Below are 19,348 nucleotides of genomic sequence, written 5' to 3'. Positions count from 1 at the left end.
GTTTGTAGGCGAATTTATAAAAAAAACAAAACAATGGTACTGGATTTTAAAAAAAAACCTAAAACTAGGCCTACGTACTTCGGTGAGTGGCAAGATGGCGGGATAGTAATACTTAATAGTATTAATACGTAAAGTCGTCCACACGACATAGTTTACTTTCGGAACACATAAGGCATAAGGTATTCTTAATTAGTTAAATTAGTATATTTTTTTTTGTTTTGAGTTCTGCGTGATCATCCTTTCTCCCTGGTTTTCGTAAATAAATGTAACATCGGTGAACAACAAAATTACAAAACAAACTAAAATCATAATGCCGATCGATCTAACATATAGGCCTAGGCCTATATCAAAACAATGATCATACAATACTTTATTTATTACAAAAACATCGGTGATTCGATCTGAAATCAAATAACATCGGCGATTCGATCTGAAATCAAATAACAAAACAGTCAACGAGTACTAGCTATTTCTTCCATACGATAAAATTGTGTACGAGTCTTATAATTCTTAGATGTGGACGACATAACCAATAGTTGTGGAAGACTCCACAAACGAGTGTGGGTGGACGACTTAAACAGATTTTTCGTGTGGACGACACCCGTTTGCATAATGAGCTATTCACGCCCTGATTGGCGGGATATTTGGATGTAGAAATTTCAACTTCCGGTTGATTCAAGACCGAAAGCGAAAGACCAAGTTATTGGACGAAGTAAAGTTGACATTGATCTGTACGAAAGAGAAGTAATATGGAGAGCGTTAGCTGTTCAGGCCATGGTAAGTTCGGTAATCTGACAGCTCTTCGAGAATTAATGCTACTAATTATATTATATACTCAGATGATCTATCCGATCTGAGTCTTGAGTCGGTGAGTGAGTGAGTATCATCTGATTTAATTTGTTTGGGTTTTTTGTTATGTTGGTTTATTTTTATTTTTAGCTCAGCTTACTACTACTACTACTTAGGCTGGATGATAGTTTAATGTTCAGGGTTAACGAATTATAAAGAACAGGCACAATGTGCAATGTTCCAGGACAAATTCCAAACTACAGGCACAATCTGAACAAACTAACTGTATCCAAATGTCAATTTTTTGAGTTTATATTTTGTAACTAGAAAGAAGAATAACTCTACAACATTATAATAAGGTACTGCTGTCGAGTACAGAGAAGGCTACAGTGTACAATGTAGCTACAAGAACGTAAATAAAATCGTTGAGATATTCCACAGGAATCTGACCTTATATTCGTATATATATGCATACACCATACCAAACTAGACAATATTTTTATAAAAAAAGAACGGGAATGCAATGCCTGTTGACACCTCGATTTTACCTGCTCTCACTTCTGCTGATTATTTTTCATCAATTCGTAATGTCAGGCAATCAAACCTCTGTCGATTCACTCAGATATGTTTTTTCTTCAATCTAGCCGTTTGATTTGCATAAATACTCCCTACAAAACGGTATCATAGCCACTTGTTTCCATTATTTATATTATTTTCGTTCATTGACGTTTGTCATTGAAGCCATGCGCTGACGTCACACAAAAACCTAACCAAACTCTAAAGTCTCATATACTTCCGCCTCAAGATCATGAATATTCAGCAAAACCTGGCAGATAATGTATATTCAAACCCTCTTCTTCGATTCTACACCCAAAAGTCAACAAAAATCGCTGGACAAAAGGGAGAAAATGGAAAGGGAGAAAAACTAAAAATATCTTTGGCCCTTGTTTCAATGGTCTACAGGTCTAGTCACTGGGGATTGATTTTGTGTGACGTCAGCCGAAGCCGAAGCGAGAGCAGGTAAAATCGAGGATTGAACAGGCATTGCATTCTTGTTCTTTTTTTTTATTATATATTGTCTAGTTCGATATGGTGTATGATATACATGTATATACGATTAGAAGGTCAGATTCCTGTGGATATACAGATGTGCATGACCTTAGCTACGAGAGGGTGTCTTTAGTTTTGCCTGGCAAATTTAATTTCGTTATTAATGCATGTAACATCTTAAAAATAAGTTAATTTTATACTATTAAACATACACAGTCCAATCTAGTGAAACAACTTTAGTTTATCTGCAAATATTGTCAATAAAGTGAAACAGGCATTGTTTTTATCAAAATTGATACAGACGTTCATAATTACACAGCATTAGTCACGCACAACTCGTATCAGGTTAGTACTTTGATTGGCTGTTGTACACTTCATACATATTAGTCCTGTCTTTATGACTTAAAGTTGTCAAATTTAAAGTGCAGGAAAAAGCAAGCTATTATCACTTCGATTTAAAAATGGTGGTTTGTACCCATGTCAGGTAGAATTATATGGTTAATTGTGGCAGAAATGTTATAAATAACAAATAACAATAATCAATCGTTGTTTTGAAGAAAAAATTGTCAGGTTTGCTTATTGAAATCTCGATGTGATCTCCATCAGGGTTTGCCAGATGGATCTATATAGTACCTACATGTCCAGGAAAATATTGTGTTAAAAGATTTGCTAGATGTGGTAGCCCTTTTCTGTGTAAACACATGGCATGCCAAACATCCGGACAATTAATTTAGTCCAGTGGGAGCTGAAAATTCAGACGTTAATCCCCATTTCATTGATTTATTACCTGACAATTATACTCTTCACTCTAAAAATCTTTACAATGAATTTTTACTTACCGGTAATTTGTTGTGACTTATGCCTTTTGTGATGGTTTTTTTTCAGATATGCACTGTTTTGTTAAGACAGGTACTAAGCCTGGACCTAATCAAGGCAAAAGCTTTTATGTGTGTCCTCATTCTAAAGAAAAATGTCAATTTGTAAAGACAGCACAGTAAGTTAACTGCATTAGAATTATTGTAACTGGTTGGTGTAATTAATAAATTCCTACACCCTTCTTTATTGATTGATGTAATCATCAATATCGATTATGGGCTCAAGAACTTCCAGAATTAGTTTAATTTTATAAATGTAGGATATTATGGTATCATGAGAACATTACACCAAGATGATTAAATTATATTGTGTGTTTACCGGTATGTCACCCCAGTATTCAATTATTAATGTATATAATATAAGCTAAGATTCTTCTTTTCTTATTTACTACTTGGACTTGTGTGTGTATAAAAATAATGTATGGTTTGTTCTGTTTTGTTTTTTTTTAGTATTGAACCAAAAACCTGTCCTAAACATACTGACTTTATGATATATCTACAAGCTATTCAGAGAGGGAAGCAAACAGGAGAAAAAAAGTAAATATTTATTGTTTAAGCAGTATACTGGTACTAACTTTTATACATTTTAAACTGTACAGAATAAAGATCTTAGCTGGGTTTGTTGCTAATATCTCAACACAAAATCAATGAAAATGAAGATTTTATTTTTGACCCAAATTCTTTTTAACTTGTAAGTGCTATTTACCAGATTTTTTTATATCTTTGTGTGATACGTTTTTTCTTTCTTTGCTTTTTCAGTTATTTTTACCGATGTAAAGGTTTATCAAGTACACAAGATGGTGGCAAATCTTCATGGTGTGGACATTATACACTCAGTGCAGAGGTGGGTATAATTCATTGAATTATTGGCTGTATTGTCATTATTATTTTATATGTTCAAAAGTTCAAGAGTTAATATTGTTGTATTGTGGTAATCAAAGTTTGAGGTCAAATCGGTACTTTACTTTTTCATAGAGTTCTTTCTCTTGTCATCAAACCTTGTATTTGTTCCATGTATCTGAATTTTGAAATTTTGTGCTTTTCAAACTTGTTTTTCCAACTACTATTTATGTACCTTGTACATGTATCAAATTTCAGTCATGTATCAATTATTTGTAGTGTTAAAGCATTATATAGTGACAACTTTTATATAAACTCTAAAGAAGACTCAACTGCTGCTGTTTCATTGCCTAAAGAACTAGCCTGTCTATAATGGCCAAAGCTCTAAGTCATTTCGCAACTAATTATGGTTTTATATAGGGGTCTCTTTAGCAGTAAGTGTAAATTGGGGAATCCAGAGAAAGCCTATGAGTTTATGCATGCAACCATACCCCTTATCATGTACATTTGCAATGTAATGGCCTAAGCCCTGATCTAGGTCATTTCATGACTAACTATGGCACAGTTAATATAGGGGTCTTTGGCAGTAGGTGTAAATCGAAGAATCCAGTAAGGTAAGGCATGCAACCGTGCCCCGTGTCATGTATAGATTTGGAATGAAAACCAAGCCACTTGACTCTGTATGACGATCTTATGGTCGAAAGATCATTAATATTGATACTATTGTTTTCATGCTTTTTGTTTTTCTTTGGTTACAGAATAAGAAATCACCATTGAAAGATTATAACTATCAAGAAAGCGGTAGAGAGAAGGTTGTCAGTCAAAAACATGAAAATCATGTTAAAACTTTGAAACCAGGTGTAGATGTGCCTGTAGTTTCTGTTAGTAAGTCTGATAAATTGCCTCAGAATAATGTGGAAGGCATTTCCAAGAATCATATTGTCGAGATTCCTGAAAATAAGACTGACAATGGTGCAATAGCATGCCAGAAGACAGAATCACATACAGCTCCTTCCAGCTCAAAATCATACGATGAAAAGAATTCAAAAATTTTCACATCAAATGCACCAGCAGATAATTCTAGAAGTTTTTCAGAAATAGCGCAATCTGCATCTAAAGACAAAATGGTGTCTATATTGCCCAAGTCAGTAATTGACTCCAAGTTACCTGATTCTCTTCATTCTAAATCCCCCATGTCATATCGTCAGAAGCCTAAAGAACGTGTAGATGAGGACATTGTTGAGATTGTTAGTTCAGATGACGAAGGTAAGTGAATAACATCATCACTTGTCTGAGTTTTTTGTCCAAACTTGTTTTTTTCTCCTTCTTTGGGGCGGCACTCTTCAATTACGATTGACTTGAAACTAGACATGCTTGTTCCTTGGAGAATTGTGTATTGATTGGTTGACTTTGATGTTTGATATGGTGGCTTTCATACTTGTTAAATGTGCTTGATTGATAGAGTTTACCTTTGCTTAAGCACCTAAGGACTTCTTGCTTGATTCATCAGGCTTGAATGGGAATCTCTTATTCCAATGAACATTTAAGACTTAGTAAACATTAAAATACAGGGCAACAGTATGCATTAACCGAATTAGACAATCTCTAGGAATCAACACAGCAGAACATTGCTCACTCCTTATAATTCTACTCACACAACTAGACTGCAGTTCTGTCAAATTGGAATTTTCCTCACAAAAATCAATTAATAGCTTTTCACCCTTTCATTATTTGGATATTGTTTATATATTCTTTTGAATTTACGTATTATTGGAGTTTTTTTTGTTTGTTTTTTTTAGATGATATATCCTTAGAAGATGCTATACAACAAAGAAGGGAATTACAAATGTATCTCGAAAAACAAAAGGTAAATATAAATAATCTATAATAATTATTTTTCTTACGAATACCAGCCTACAAGACAGATTTATTCTATGATGTATACAGTGATTTTGACCTTTTTCTTTAAAAATATTAATTCAAAGAAAGTAGGTTCTTCATTTAATTTTATTACTTTTTATTTAGGATCCTTTTTTAGACATGCAATTTGAAGCAAAATAGATTTCTGAATATATAGACGTAACTAGTAATTATTCAGTCAATCCTTTCAGTTCAAAATTGACTAAACAGTTCTATTACTTATTAATCTTAATCGTTAGATGGATAAAGATTTTTATCAAATTACTTGAAATCTACTATACTTGCAATTCATTTTTCAAAGATATACAGCTTGGTATGGATACAGTGGTTTTATTTTGTATAATGATGTAGAGAAGAAGGAAACAAATTACTGTTTTCATCTAATTTAGTGTACATTTTTTTTTTTCAGAATATCATCAAATCAGTTAAAATGTCCAGCCTTCCTGATAAAGGTCAAAAACTCATGCTAACGATTCAGAATATTCAGAGTTCAATCAAAAGACTGGATCAACAAATAAATAAAGAAAATCAAAAGATGGCTAAAACAAAAACTACAGGTATGATTAAATTCTTCAGCTTGCCATAGTCTATTTCTACTGGTACCCATGTCAAATTTACATTGAACATGTAGACCCATTTTGTAGAATATTGATGTGAATGCTCTTAAACAAAAGTTATCATCCAATCTATTCAAATTAGTAAAACAAAGAAGCCTACTGAATTTTAACATTGATGTTATTATGTATAAAGATTGTGGACCTATTGGATGGCATATATATGTGGGCATATATTTCGTTGTCTGGCAGTCTGTCTTTGATGATCAAGACTACAATATGTGATATTCCAGACATGCACTTGATTGTAAAATGGTAAGTGTATGGTTGCAGTAATCACTAAGCATAGTGTTGCTATAACTGTATGGGGTGGGTGGGTTATAACAGTCACAAGGTTGTAAAGAAATTTACTAAGATTTTGTTATATCATTTAAGCCATGACACAAGTGAAACCAGCCGGTAGTCAAATGGTTTATATGGTACAACCATCTAAAACTGGTACAGGAACCAACCAGACTGTGTTAGTAGCGCAACCTGGGAAGCCTGGTACAAGTCAAACCGTGTTAGTTACACAACCTGGGAAGCCTGGTACAAGTCAAACATTATTAGTTACACAACCTGGAACCAATCAAACCATGCTTGTTACACAGCCTAATAGACCCGGTGGTACTACTTTACTACCTAATCCAGAACAACTTCCACCTCATATTCTAGCTCAAATGTATGCTGGTAAGAAATTATGAAAATATAGACTTGTTAATAAAGTCATTTAAAGTCTGGAATTGTCTAATGTAATTTCTACAAACTTTAATTAAGGATATTTTAAATCATTGTCAAATCACTGGCACTTCTAACCAATTGCATTTATGACAACAGAACTATACTATAATTAAGCAATAAGTATATTTTAATGAGAGACAAAAATATGTTCACCCCATTCATTTCTTATATATATCATTTTAAATACATGTACTGTATTTACAACTTATTATTAAAGCCAACCCACAAGCTATGACCTTATATGGAGGTAGAATGACAGCTGCTAGATTAAGAGAAGTTACAACTATTACTTCAGATGCTTTAGAGAAACTACACAAGTAATTATAGTATTTCAAATTGTACAAATAAGTCATGTTTGATTCCTTAATATCCATATTTGGGTTTCTTCAATATTGTAGCTACAGTTGCAATCTGATTAAAACACAGATCCAATTTCGTTTCGTTTTTATAGTTCAAAATTTCGATTTTACTTGTCTTTACTACACTTGGATCTGGAAGCGTTGTTATTTAACTCGTGTTCTGCTTAAAATGAGGGGTCAGCCAATCAAATGGACTGTCCAATCGAGCGTTTGACCTTTTTTGCGCAGAACTGTGGGTAGACATTAGCGGCAATAAGCATCAAAACAAAGCAAAAGTAGATAAAAAATACATGACGGTTGCTAATTGGTTAATCGAATGACTGACGTAATCAGGTCAAATGTCGCTTGCTTGGTACCTGACGTCATGAACGTGAACTCCCACTATAACTTGTTAGATCTACATGTAGTGTAGGCCATCGAAACGAAATATAGATCTATATTTTAATTAGATTGCTACATGTATAGAATGATTCTGGGGTTTTTCTCTTATACTTCCATCCTGTACTTCCCAGTCATAGTGACGAATCATGACTGACTATTCGCATGCCTAAAAGGAGCATGTATATAACAAACTCATTTGTACATATAAATATAAAGAATGTGGGGACCCTTCAGGATTTAAATCTTATGAAATTGTATAGCCGTTGTTTACAAAAGTTCTTTAGTGTACATATTTTGCTTGTTTTTTGGTGCTTTTCTGTTTTTAATGAATACTATAACATTTCAAGTCATTTAAAAAGGGTAATGTCAAAAAGTAAAAAAAAAAAATATTTTCGGCATGTGGGATGGGCAAAATGGGACATTTATCATTATGCAAGTATTTGTTTATGGTTATCATTATTTAGGCAATTAGAATCTTGTCCTGATGAAACCGCTGAATCTGAGGATCCTAAAGGTTTAAAGGTCAATCTAATGACACATCAACGACAGGCATTATCATGGTTAACATGGAGAGAAAGACAACATCCAGCTGGAGGAATCTTAGGTTCGGTATTATTATTTGATATGTAAAATACATATAGAACACTGTTTAATGGACTTTTATAATTGACTTATGATTATATAATAGAAATTGTCAAATTCATTGAAGACATAATAAATATTGAAATGCAAATACCTATGCAGGTTGTGATATGATAAATAGTCATGGTCACTTGACATGCTTTGAGAGTATGTTCACAGATCGCCCCAACAGAACCACTGAGCTACACATGCGACACGCAATAGCGCCATACACGTGGGAGGGGTTCATTGTCAAATTTGACACTTCAAGCAAGGGTTGATGAAAACTGCCATGTGCTGGTTTATCTTCCCATGTTTGCTTTCCTATCGGTTCTTGCAAAGATTTACTGTTTAGCTTATCTTTGCATTAGTGTGTTACGTTTAATTTGATTGGGAGACGTGCTCGTCGACGTAAATGTCAACCGACAACACTGCAAGAATTAGCCTTGGCACTGCAAGAGGAGTGGGTCAGATTGCCCCAAATCGTGATTCGACGGTTGATTAGGAGCATGCTGCGACAAATGGCTGAATGTCTGAGGATTGGTGGAGCAATTACTCATTAAGACAAAAATCAAAAACGTTTATTTTCACTTTGACAGTGTATTTCGCTGCGAGTGAAATGGGGCCGTCAGATAAGTCACCCATATGAACTGTTTATGTTCATGTGTAGGCAATTGGCCTGTTATTAACATACACTGGTTACCTCTAATAAAAACAGCAGTGCATTTCCGCAGTTTTGTATTATTTCTGAATATCCCCTACTCTTTTTGAAGAGTATATATCAGACAATTTTTTTGATTTAACAAGATACATCTTACTTGACTTTTAACCAAACTATTGTGCTTATTTCGGTCATGGTTGCTAGTCTGGGTTATCTAGAAGTGTAAATTGACTGGCTATACATATTATCAGTCGATTTTCATGCCATAAAATGAGGTATTTCAGGATCTGTCTGCACGGCAAATTGCTTCTTAAAAACGTATATGTAATATCTTGCAATGCTAAAGACATTTCCTATCAGGTTACATATACATGTAAAATGATCAAGTACTTAAAAACCTTGACAAATTATAACTTTTTATTATTTAGCTGATGATATGGGATTAGGTAAGACGTTGACATCTATCTCACTGATATTAAAACAGAAAGAGATTAGAGAGATGGGAACAACAGAAGAAAAATCTACTTGGTTAAATAGAGATAAACAGTTAGAAAAATGTGAGTTATTAATTTTACTTTTGAAATTCTAAATCATACTCAATTTTCATAATTATCAGGTGCAAAAGTACATCAGATGTATGTGACTGTAAGATAACGGTCTAATATCATATAGAAGCTTTTGATTGGATGCAGACATCCAAAAGGAATTAAAACATAAACAAAAACTCATTCCAACCCCAATGAGAGTAAAGTGGTCTGTCTATTGAGTTATCTCTCTTTGTTAATTCACTACGTTGACTGGGACCTAGGTAGCTTAAACACAAGTACCCTGTATCTTACAACACAATCAATGTCTGTTTGAGTAATCATGTGTAACAGAAGTATGAAGTAAAAATTCAGGACTTGTTTATTGGTCAGCAAGGACAATCGCCCATTATTAAAATGTAATGTGGCTGTGGTTAATGAGCTAATGCTCATTATCATTGCTTTGAAATATAAAATAGAAGATAATTTAAAAGTTTTTTTTATTCCAGTGGGTAAATCTGTCGTCAAATCAAATGCTACATTGGTTATCTGTCCAGCATCACTGATACATCAATGGAATAAAGAAATAGAACGTAGATGTGAACCAGGTTTACTTAAAGTCAATTTATATCATGGTCCTAACAGAGAAAAGAATGTACTCAAGTAATTTATTCAAATATCAACCACTTTGTTGTAGTTAAGCCATATACATTTTCATGATATCAAGTACATTGTTTTGGTAGACGGACTATTAAAACACTGATAGACAGAAGAAATAAAACATAAAAAATATTTTAGCTCAATATAAATTTGATTGTAAAATAATTACTCAAGTAATTTATTCAAATATCAACCACTTTGTTGTAGTTAAGCCATATACATTTTCATGATATCAAGTACATTGTTTTGGTAGACGGACTATTAAAACACTGATAGACAGAAGAAATAAAACATAAAAAATATTTTAGCTCAATATAAATTTGATTGTAAAATAATTACCTACAACAAAGTTTATGAAATGCGTTCAGTTATTACACATATACAGTTCTACCAACTAGTCAACACAATAATTTTATCACAGGGGAAGACACTTGATAATTATGCTATTTTTTATCGATCAATCAAAAACTTCAAAGGGAAGTAACTCACATTTTATTGCAACTAAATCGTCACACTGATCCGCATTGAATATTTGCTTGGCCGCGACAATCACTGATAAGGATGACATTGATGCGGCTTAATGAGCTAGAAATATTAACTTTTTTCCTGCGACAAATTAAAATCTAAAACATTTTTTGTATATATTGGAAAAATAAATAAAGGCGTTTGACGTATTTGTAGGTAAAAATTATTTCCGATTTAGTGTAAATGGGTATTAAATTGACTAAAATACGGCATTCTCTCCGAAGCAGTTATGTCTTATGTAAACAATGCACGCGCCATTCAGCCAATGATTCACACCGCGTGCTGTGACAGCACATGTTAAGGCAGTCATCTATGACAGAGATATTATACGAGACTCGTAATTCTCTGTGAAACAGATTGCTAAATCGTGTGTACAAACTGCTTTTTTGTCATGAACATAAACAATGACGCTAAGACTAGTATGTAAACTGTTTTTTTTTTATTGGTTCCTAGAATCAAGCTACAATCAAGGGCAGATAATTTGAATTCGTGAAAAGCTGGAATGATACAACTGGAGATAACGAGGAAGACCATCCTTGTACTTTCCACTTACTGATTCTCAAATTTTTTTACTGCAGTTTGAGACTTGTAGTAGTTTAATTACTTGGTGAAGATTGAGATATACAAGCAAGGAAGACAGCTTTATCTTTTTAATGTGAATTGTCTTTAATGTTTTATTTGTAGATTAGCGGATAATGATGTGGTATTAACAACATATAATATTATCAGTATAGAAGTTGGTATTGTAAAAGGAGAATCGGCTGAACAACCATTAAAAGATGAAGAGGAAGATACAGAAAAGGTCAGTAATAAATTAGAAGTGGAACCAGGTGTTCCATGAAAAGTTATATTGTAACACTCCAGTGTTAAAGAGGAATTTCATGTAGTATTATTTATTGTGTTAATAACCTTCAACTCAACTATTAGAGAATATCCAAGAACTGGCCCCAAGTTCACAAAGCATTCTCAGACTCAAGTTAAGAATTTACTCAACCTTTAATGACTGTTTATGACAAATATCTTTCTTTCAGAAACACAAAACGTTGCACACAATTTCTTATTGATGTATTTGAGACATTAAAACAACAAAAGTTTTATAAAGGGCTATATTATAGTTAAAATAAGGCAAACAATTTTGAGTAAATTCTTATTTTAAGCTTGGGAATCCTTTGTGAACTTGGGGCCTGGTATCAAAACACTGGTTCTTGTAGGGTGTCACGGTGGCTAAGTGGGTAAGACGCTGGCTATCTAGCTTGGAGGTCGGGTGTTCTATTTCTGCATTGGCCAAGACAGTTCATCCAGATTTTCCGGTGTGGTTCCCTTTTGTCAGTGATGCAGGATGGAGGGCCTGACAAGGACAGCTGTTTAGTCTTTTGGATGGTACGAAAAACCAAGGTCCCGTGTACACATTGGCGTGCACGTAAAAGATCCCTTGACAGTTGGAATTCGATATAAGAGTAGGCTGTAGTGCCACTGTCCGGGCAAAATTTCCCTCATAGCACACTGCATGGCGTATGCCCGTCTTCATTAGCTCAGTTCGGAGCAGAACTGTAGGACGTTTATGGTATCAAAACACAATTCATGAGTGACTGCTGTGCTTTTCATACTGTAAAGCGATGGATTGACAGGTCTGTTTAAATTTTACACACTCCAATACAACTATATACTCAAATTTAAAATTATTTTTTTACCAACTGGTAAAGATCTTCAGATTGCTAACAGCTCTTTAAACCACTAACATCAACAAAGGAAAAATAAGACTTGCATAGTTTATTTAAACATTAAATCAGATATGATCATCTGATCCATACTAGAAGACGTATGTTCAAACCAATTTCTGTCAGTCAAATTGAACTCATTATTTGATAGTATTTTTATTATTGGTATATTCAGATTGTGTTTAATTTACAGGCAGCTGGATCGAGTACCAAACAACCTAATATATTACGAATAGCCTGGGAAAGAATTATTTTAGATGAAGCACACAATATCAAGAATTTTAAGAGTAAAACATCTATGTCAGTTTGTAAATTAAGATCTGGTTTTCGATGGGCTTTAACTGGTACACCTATACAGAATGATCTCTTAGATATGTACTCATTATTAAGGTATGATTAATAATGAAATATGTTTTATGTTTGTATCTGCTGAAGTCAGGGACATATGACAATCTCTATACGATTATATTTAACTCAGGTAGAGAGTTAGCAGACATTTAGTTGCATATTTCTCTTAAAACTATCAACTGTTGAATGCAAAATTGGCTTTATCTGATGTAAAATAAGAAAATGGAAATTAATTACCTGGTAAATCAACAATTTTATTTTTGACCTAAATCAAAGAGACTATGTCATTTTTAACTGAACTTAATAGTTAGTCCAATTCGACATCGGTCAGTGTTTGTCATCTTCTATTACATGTCTTTATAGATTTTTACGCTGTGCTCCATTTGATGAATACAAAGTCTGGAAACGAAATGTTGATACTGCCAAAGGTACGATTAAAAATGTTAACAATCTTTAACATACCAGTATAATACTGTAATTATCCTTAAAAGGAGTGAAATCATTCATTAAGAACTTACAAAATGTGGAAATAGAAATCATATGTTAATCATTTATGCAGTAAAATTATGGTATTTATTACCTTATCATATTGTCTCTTTGTTGTAATTTCAGACATAAAAATTAGTTTTAATTCTTTAATTTTTATTGAATATATTTTAGGTACTACAAGATTAAACACCATTATTCGTACATTATTGTTACGTAGAACTAAACAACAAACAAATAAAGCTGGTAAACTACTAGTAAGTTGATTCTATCATTTTATAGAAAACATCATAACCTGAATCATTACTCTATAAATAAAATGAATGGTATATGTATTTATGCTTTTTAAACATCCAATATGTGTTTAACAGGTTCCATTACCAAAGAAATCTGTGGAGACTTATAAAATAGAATTATCAGAACAAGAGAGGGCTATTTATGATAAATTATTTTCTAAAACAAAGTAAGTTTGTTTTTCTTTTAAGTTGTTTCACTATTATGGCATTTAATATTCTCCTTCAACAACTTATTGAGATTAAGCTATGTGTGACCTGTTTATGCAATCAATCTAAAGGTTCTGTTTTACTGTTGAATATCTACCAAGCAAAGATATATTTCAAAAGTGTTATAAAACGCTTCATACTCTTAATTTATGCAACGGTCAGGTTGATTTCCATAACCTCCATGGACCTTCCATTTTAGAAGATTAAATTACATTTAGCTGCATTATGTCTCTCAAGCTCTTTAAGTTAAATCTGGGGGTGTTTTTATTTCATTTCAGAATATTTGGTCTTCATTTTACTCACATTTTTATTCAATTTTTACATGTAGATCTACTGTCCAAAATTACGTGAAACGACATGAAGAAAAAGAATCTGGTGACTGGTCAGGTCAAACTAAATCCTCATTGGCTGATGAGTTTGCCGACAAGCTGTCAATCAGCCCTAAAGATAAAAATAAAGGAGGAGCTAGTGGTAATGATGGTAATAATAAAGCAACTGGAAGTCAGCTGTTAGTATTGATATTAAGATTAAGACAGAGTTGCTGTCATTTAAGTTTAATGAAACAAGTAAGTACATTGACATTGTTTATTTTAAGGTAGTTTTCGGGTAATTGCCTAAAGTAACTTTTGTTCTTCGTAGACAATGCATTTTGGAGGATCTTTTTGTTTTAACATATGAACCAAGGCCAGTAATGCACGAAATAAATAAAAGTTTTGTGATCTTGTGATCGTATAAATGTTTTGCGGTCTTATAAAGTTCTTTTGATCCTGTAAAGTTCTTGTGATCTTAAAAAGGTCTTGTGATCTCAGAAAGGTCTTGTGATCGTATAAAGTTTTTGTGATTGTATAAAGGTCTTGTGATCTTATGATAGTCTTGTGATCTTATGATAGTCTTGTGATTGATAAAGGTTTTGTGATCGTATAAAGGTCTTGCGATTGTAGAAAGGTATTACCATTAAGGATTGATAGATATCTTAAAATTCCACTTGTAATTCTGCTTGAAAAGACTGATTTTAAAAAACGGACTTCCAGCGTCTTTTTCATGAAATGTAAAGCTAACATATTTTAAGAATTTTAATTCTCTAGTGTTGAAAATGCTGAATTCTTAAAAAAAATTGTTTTCATGGATTCATAAATAAGTCCACTGGTATTTAAAAGTGTTGCAGACATTTTAAATTCATTCATTTATTTGTTCGTTTTATATGTGTTTTGCAGCAATTAGAAGATGAAACGTTAGAAAGTGAAGGCTTATCGAAAGATAATATAGAATTAACTCTAGAAGAACAAATGCAGGGTCTAATGTTAGACTCAGTTAAACCTAAAGAAGAAGAGATTAAAAAAGAACTGACTACCATGTTTGAAATTCATCATTTTAGTTCAAAGGTTAGTTAAAAGTGATGTAAATGTATTAATGCATTTATATCATGCCAAAAATCCAACACAATGTACTGTTGAAGGCAATATGAAATTTTATTTAAAAAGCACAAAAATAAATATATTAGCTCCCATTGTAAGTATTTTAGAGGAATTAGAACTCTGCAGTTCATCATTTTTTTTCGTTGTACCTTTATATAAAGGTATGTTGTACACCAATTTGTGGATTTTGATCATTGTCTTAGTCTATAGTTATGAATGAGATATTAGTATGAAATGATTTATATTTATTGTCTTGTTGAATGTTCTAAATGTTATGTCATATCTACTTAAAGAATTACAATTGTTGGCGGAAGACATCCAGTTCTCTGCTGATGTGTGGCCGAGTATTAGTCGATCATGCGCAGAACATGTAACATATTAGAATGTGATTGTACTGTGTAGCACTTAGCAGTCCTACTATAAGCTTTGTACTCGTCTGTGCCAAACCAATGGCATATAAATTCATCTTTGTTGTAATTTCAGTTAACAGCTGTAGTTGAAAAGATCAAATCTATTCGCAGTGGCAACACGTCGGGTGAGGCCATTAAAAGGTAATGCTTGGTTAAAAGATTATTGTTATCCGTAATGCGGTTTATTTGACAGAAATCATCATTCAGTTTGATCTGAGACTGGTTCAACTATTGAAAAAAAATAAACTTAAAATTTCATGAATTTTACATACATGTAAACATTTTAGTGTCACAGCTATTTGAGATTAGTGTCTGAAGTGGCTAGAAATCTTTCAATTGATTTTAAATTTCAAGAAAAAAAAAATCAGTAGCTTTCCAAATAAGAAAATTAAGACCCATGACATATTGTTTGTTTCTAGTGTTATTGTATCACAATGGACGAAGATGTTAGATATTATTGGATATCATCTGAGTGAGATGGGTATAACATACAGTACTATACAGGGTAATATACCAGCTAAAAAAAGAATGGAATTAGTAGAAGACTTTAATACTAATCCAACAGGTTCAGAGGTAAATCTTAATCAAAATAACTAACTGGTTTGTTTTACTGCTTTCACAAAAGTGACTTTCATCCAGTCGGATCATAGAGAAGGCTTAATATCTTCTTGTGTGGAAAATATGTAAGATCTTGTGTTAGAAAAAGAGAAATGAGGTTTAACGTCCGCTCAACACAAACTAGATTATTTGGGGACTAACATAGGGTACAATATAGCAGTGAGAGGAATTCAGAGGACCTGGAGAAAACCCATGCAGTTAGCAAGTGTTGAATCGAAACCACAGCACTAATTTCAGTTACAGGTCTTATGATCATAAGCAAATGTGTTAGACCACTTAGACACCAAACCCCCCCTTGACACCCCCTTGTATTACCAGAAGATGATAAACTTAATTGATCAGCTATGTCCTCTTTCCACTTCTAAGAAGGTCCTCTGTCCTCTGAGTAAAATGAGCCAGCTGGTATGTAGCCTTGACATATTCTGTAAGATTGTATAGGCTGGACTAAAATATGTTATGAAATTGAATTTAGATCCATCTGAGGGATGTCTCACTGTTTCATAGAATTAACCCAACTAGACCAATTTATTAGATATTCAGTTTTATAAAAATTAGAAAACAAAAGAGAATGAAAAGTGATTGTTATTGTATAAAACACTTGAAAATAAAGATTTTGATTGATCAGTAAAATGGTTGACATGATTTTTGTTAAATTCCTTTCGTCAGTCACTTTTACTTTGTAATTGTAGGTAATGTTGGTATCATTAAGAGCTGGTGGTGTTGGATTAAATCTAATTGGTGGCAGTCATTTGTTTGTTGTTGATATTCATTGGTAAGAAAACCATGTTTCAAATCTATGTTTCAAACCATGTTATATATATATATGATTGTAGATTTTTCTTGGGTTGTTTTTTCTTGTTGTTACTTTGTTTTTATTTTGAGTAAAGGCTGCATCAAAACCGGTCTAGGATTGTACAGTGTAGTGGATGATTATGGCTGGCCCGCGGATCCATTACTATTAGAAGAATTTCCATATATCGTTATTAACTTAAAATAAAAAAAAATAAAATAGATCCAAATATCATGGTTATATTTGGGTAATCTATTTACCCTACATGAGATACAGGGAAGTGTCTCAATCTGGGTAGATTAGAACCTCCAATTATAAACAAATACAAACATTTCATCTTTATTCAGAAAGGTACTTGACAACTTGTATTATTGAACTTTCCTCCTTATTATCAGGAATCCAGCTCTAGAAGACCAGGCCTGTGATAGAATTTATCGTGTTGGACAAACACGAGATGTTGTTATTCACAAGTAAGGATTACAATTTCAGTTATGACATCAAATGTTAAAAATACTTCAATTAAAAATTTTAGGAAATGACTAAATTTTCTTTAGACAAATGTTGTAATGATTGACATATTCATTAAAATAATTTCAGATTTGTATGTAAGGATACTATTGAAGAAAAGATAGTCGACTTACAGAAAAAGAAAACACAATTAGCTGATAATGTTTTAAGTGGGTAAGTCATTGACTGACAATTTAGAGAAACAGAACTAAACAACTAATTGGCGCTCAATTATGATATACAATTTACGTCTTTTGGATGTGGAATACATAGAGTTTGTATCCACTTAAACTCTTTCAGCGGCAGTTGTGGATTCAAACTTCCCAATTTTTTTTACATCAATGTTTTTACACTTGTATCAGGACACAGAATGTTACATTAATAATGGATAAATTACCAGTAACCTATTCATGTAACATAGTATCCTGATGAGTGTTGAGTTCGAATTTCGTAAAAATTGGACTGTAACATCCTGGATTATGGCCCCTGATTGTACAAAACGTCACCTGTTCTCTGTCCATCTCTTGCAAAATGTAGGCGTTTCTTGCGTGGCAACCCCTGGTTTTATATCCTCTTAAATATACATTGACATCAAGAGATTTGTCAATGTTAACAAATGTAAATAATAATTAATAGTATTTTGTTCATTCATACAGTGAAAAAAATTCCAGACGTTGACTTCTCAAAAGCGCTTTTATACAAAGCTTTAGATAAGAAATTTATACTACTTTAAGAATAAAGTTAAAGATGAATTGCACATATGTAGAATAACACAAAATATGAGATTGTATTTCACAGTATATTCTGTTTATTTTATAGATCTGGTGCTACCAGTCAGAAGTTGTCTATGAATGACTTGAAAATGATGTTTGGAGTATAAAATGTATCTAGTCAATACCAGAGGTTGCTCTAGACTTTTAGAAGCTGGGTGAAAAAATGGAACTCTAATAAAAAAACTGTTTTGTTTGAAAAATTTGCTTTTCACAATAAACATTTGTTTGCTTGATAATTCAAGCAGTAGTAGACCGTACTGACAACAATGGATGTGTTTTCCCATACATTCAATTTTCTCTCAATTGATGTATTTCTTGAATAGTTCATTTCTATCTTTCACTTTCTAGTACAAATGTAGTTATTTGTCACAACCTGCAATTACCAGGATGTTGCACTATGTAAAGATTTGTAGGATAAACAAGACTAACTGACATACTGTATCAATACAAACAATGAAGTCAATTGTTGTTTATGAAGTAACACTTTCATATCATTTTGCATAATTACATTTAATTTTTCGTGATGATGGGAGTCAAATGAAATAAGAGACTTTGAAGGATGGATTTTGTAGCATATAAATAAAAACCCTCAAAAGTTTTTTTTTTCAGGCATTTGATTGAAGTTATGGGGTTCTCTGGAGACAACCTCTAGTCAAGATATTGTGTTTCATGTATTATTACAGTGCTATGTATATATATATTTTTTAATAAATTGTGCTATTAATATATTTCCTATAAACTTTTATTTTATATGATTATCTAAAGTTGTAACATATTTTATATGTTTTATTATATTAAACAGCATAGAATGCTGCTATCATAAGTTATTATCGTTTTATGAAGAAAGTTTTTCATTTGTCAACCATTTTTGATATCATCTCTTTACCATAGGAATTTTCATTTTTTAAATCTTTGTATTGGGATTCGCAGTGGTTTAGTGAGCAAGAGTAAGACATGTTGGCCGAGAAAGTTCATCGGGATTTACCAGCGTGGTTCCCCCTTGTCAGTGCTGCTGTGCAAAAGGTTGTTTGGATGGGATGGAAAACTGAGGTCCAGTGTACACATTGTCGGGCATGTAAAAGAACCCTTGAATTTTATAGAAGAGTAGGCCGATCTTTGGGCAAAATTTCTCTCATAGCACACTATTGTGTATGTCCGTCTTTATTAGCCCAGTAGGATGTTAAACTCCATTTCATTTTATTTCCTTTAGTTTCACAATTATTGCACCATTATGGTGCAAA

General features: G+C 32.7%; 1 protein-coding gene across 1 annotated transcript; it reads left to right on the top strand.

The window, feature by feature from the left end:
* Positions 1–682: 682 nt before the first annotated feature.
* On the top strand, positions 683–19,348 carry LOC126814658 (transcription termination factor 2). Its single transcript, XM_050539963.2, has 25 exons — positions 683–777; positions 2,725–2,833; positions 3,165–3,251; positions 3,474–3,558; positions 4,313–4,820; positions 5,354–5,421; positions 5,884–6,031; positions 6,464–6,757; positions 7,026–7,125; positions 8,013–8,152; positions 9,259–9,387; positions 9,864–10,017; positions 11,224–11,341; positions 12,451–12,647; positions 12,969–13,033; positions 13,266–13,348; positions 13,463–13,554; positions 13,923–14,160; positions 14,809–14,976; positions 15,493–15,560; positions 15,839–15,992; positions 16,727–16,809; positions 17,223–17,297; positions 17,425–17,508; positions 18,154–19,348. Exons 1-25 carry the CDS (start codon positions 750–752, stop codon positions 18,212–18,214), a joined length of 3,336 nt encoding a protein of 1,111 aa, XP_050395920.1. The 5' UTR covers positions 683–749; the 3' UTR covers positions 18,215–19,348.

Source organism: Patella vulgata, chromosome 3, assembly GCF_932274485.2.
Source record: "Patella vulgata chromosome 3, xgPatVulg1.2, whole genome shotgun sequence".
Classification (NCBI taxonomy): domain Eukaryota; kingdom Metazoa; phylum Mollusca; class Gastropoda; family Patellidae; genus Patella; species Patella vulgata.
Note: the sequence above shows the minus strand (reverse complement) of the source record. Positions and strands in the feature narration are given on the sequence as shown.

Coding starts and splice junctions, on each gene's coding strand:
- LOC126814658 (XM_050539963.2), top strand. CDS start 750: ATGGAGAGCGTTAGCTGTTCAGGCCATG. Junction 3,559..4,312: donor ATTATACACTCAGTGCAGAG/GTGGGTATAATT, acceptor CTTTGGTTACAG/AATAAGAAATCACCATTGAA. Junction 17,509..18,153: donor GCTGATAATGTTTTAAGTGG/GTAAGTCATTGA, acceptor TTTATTTTATAG/ATCTGGTGCTACCAGTCAGA.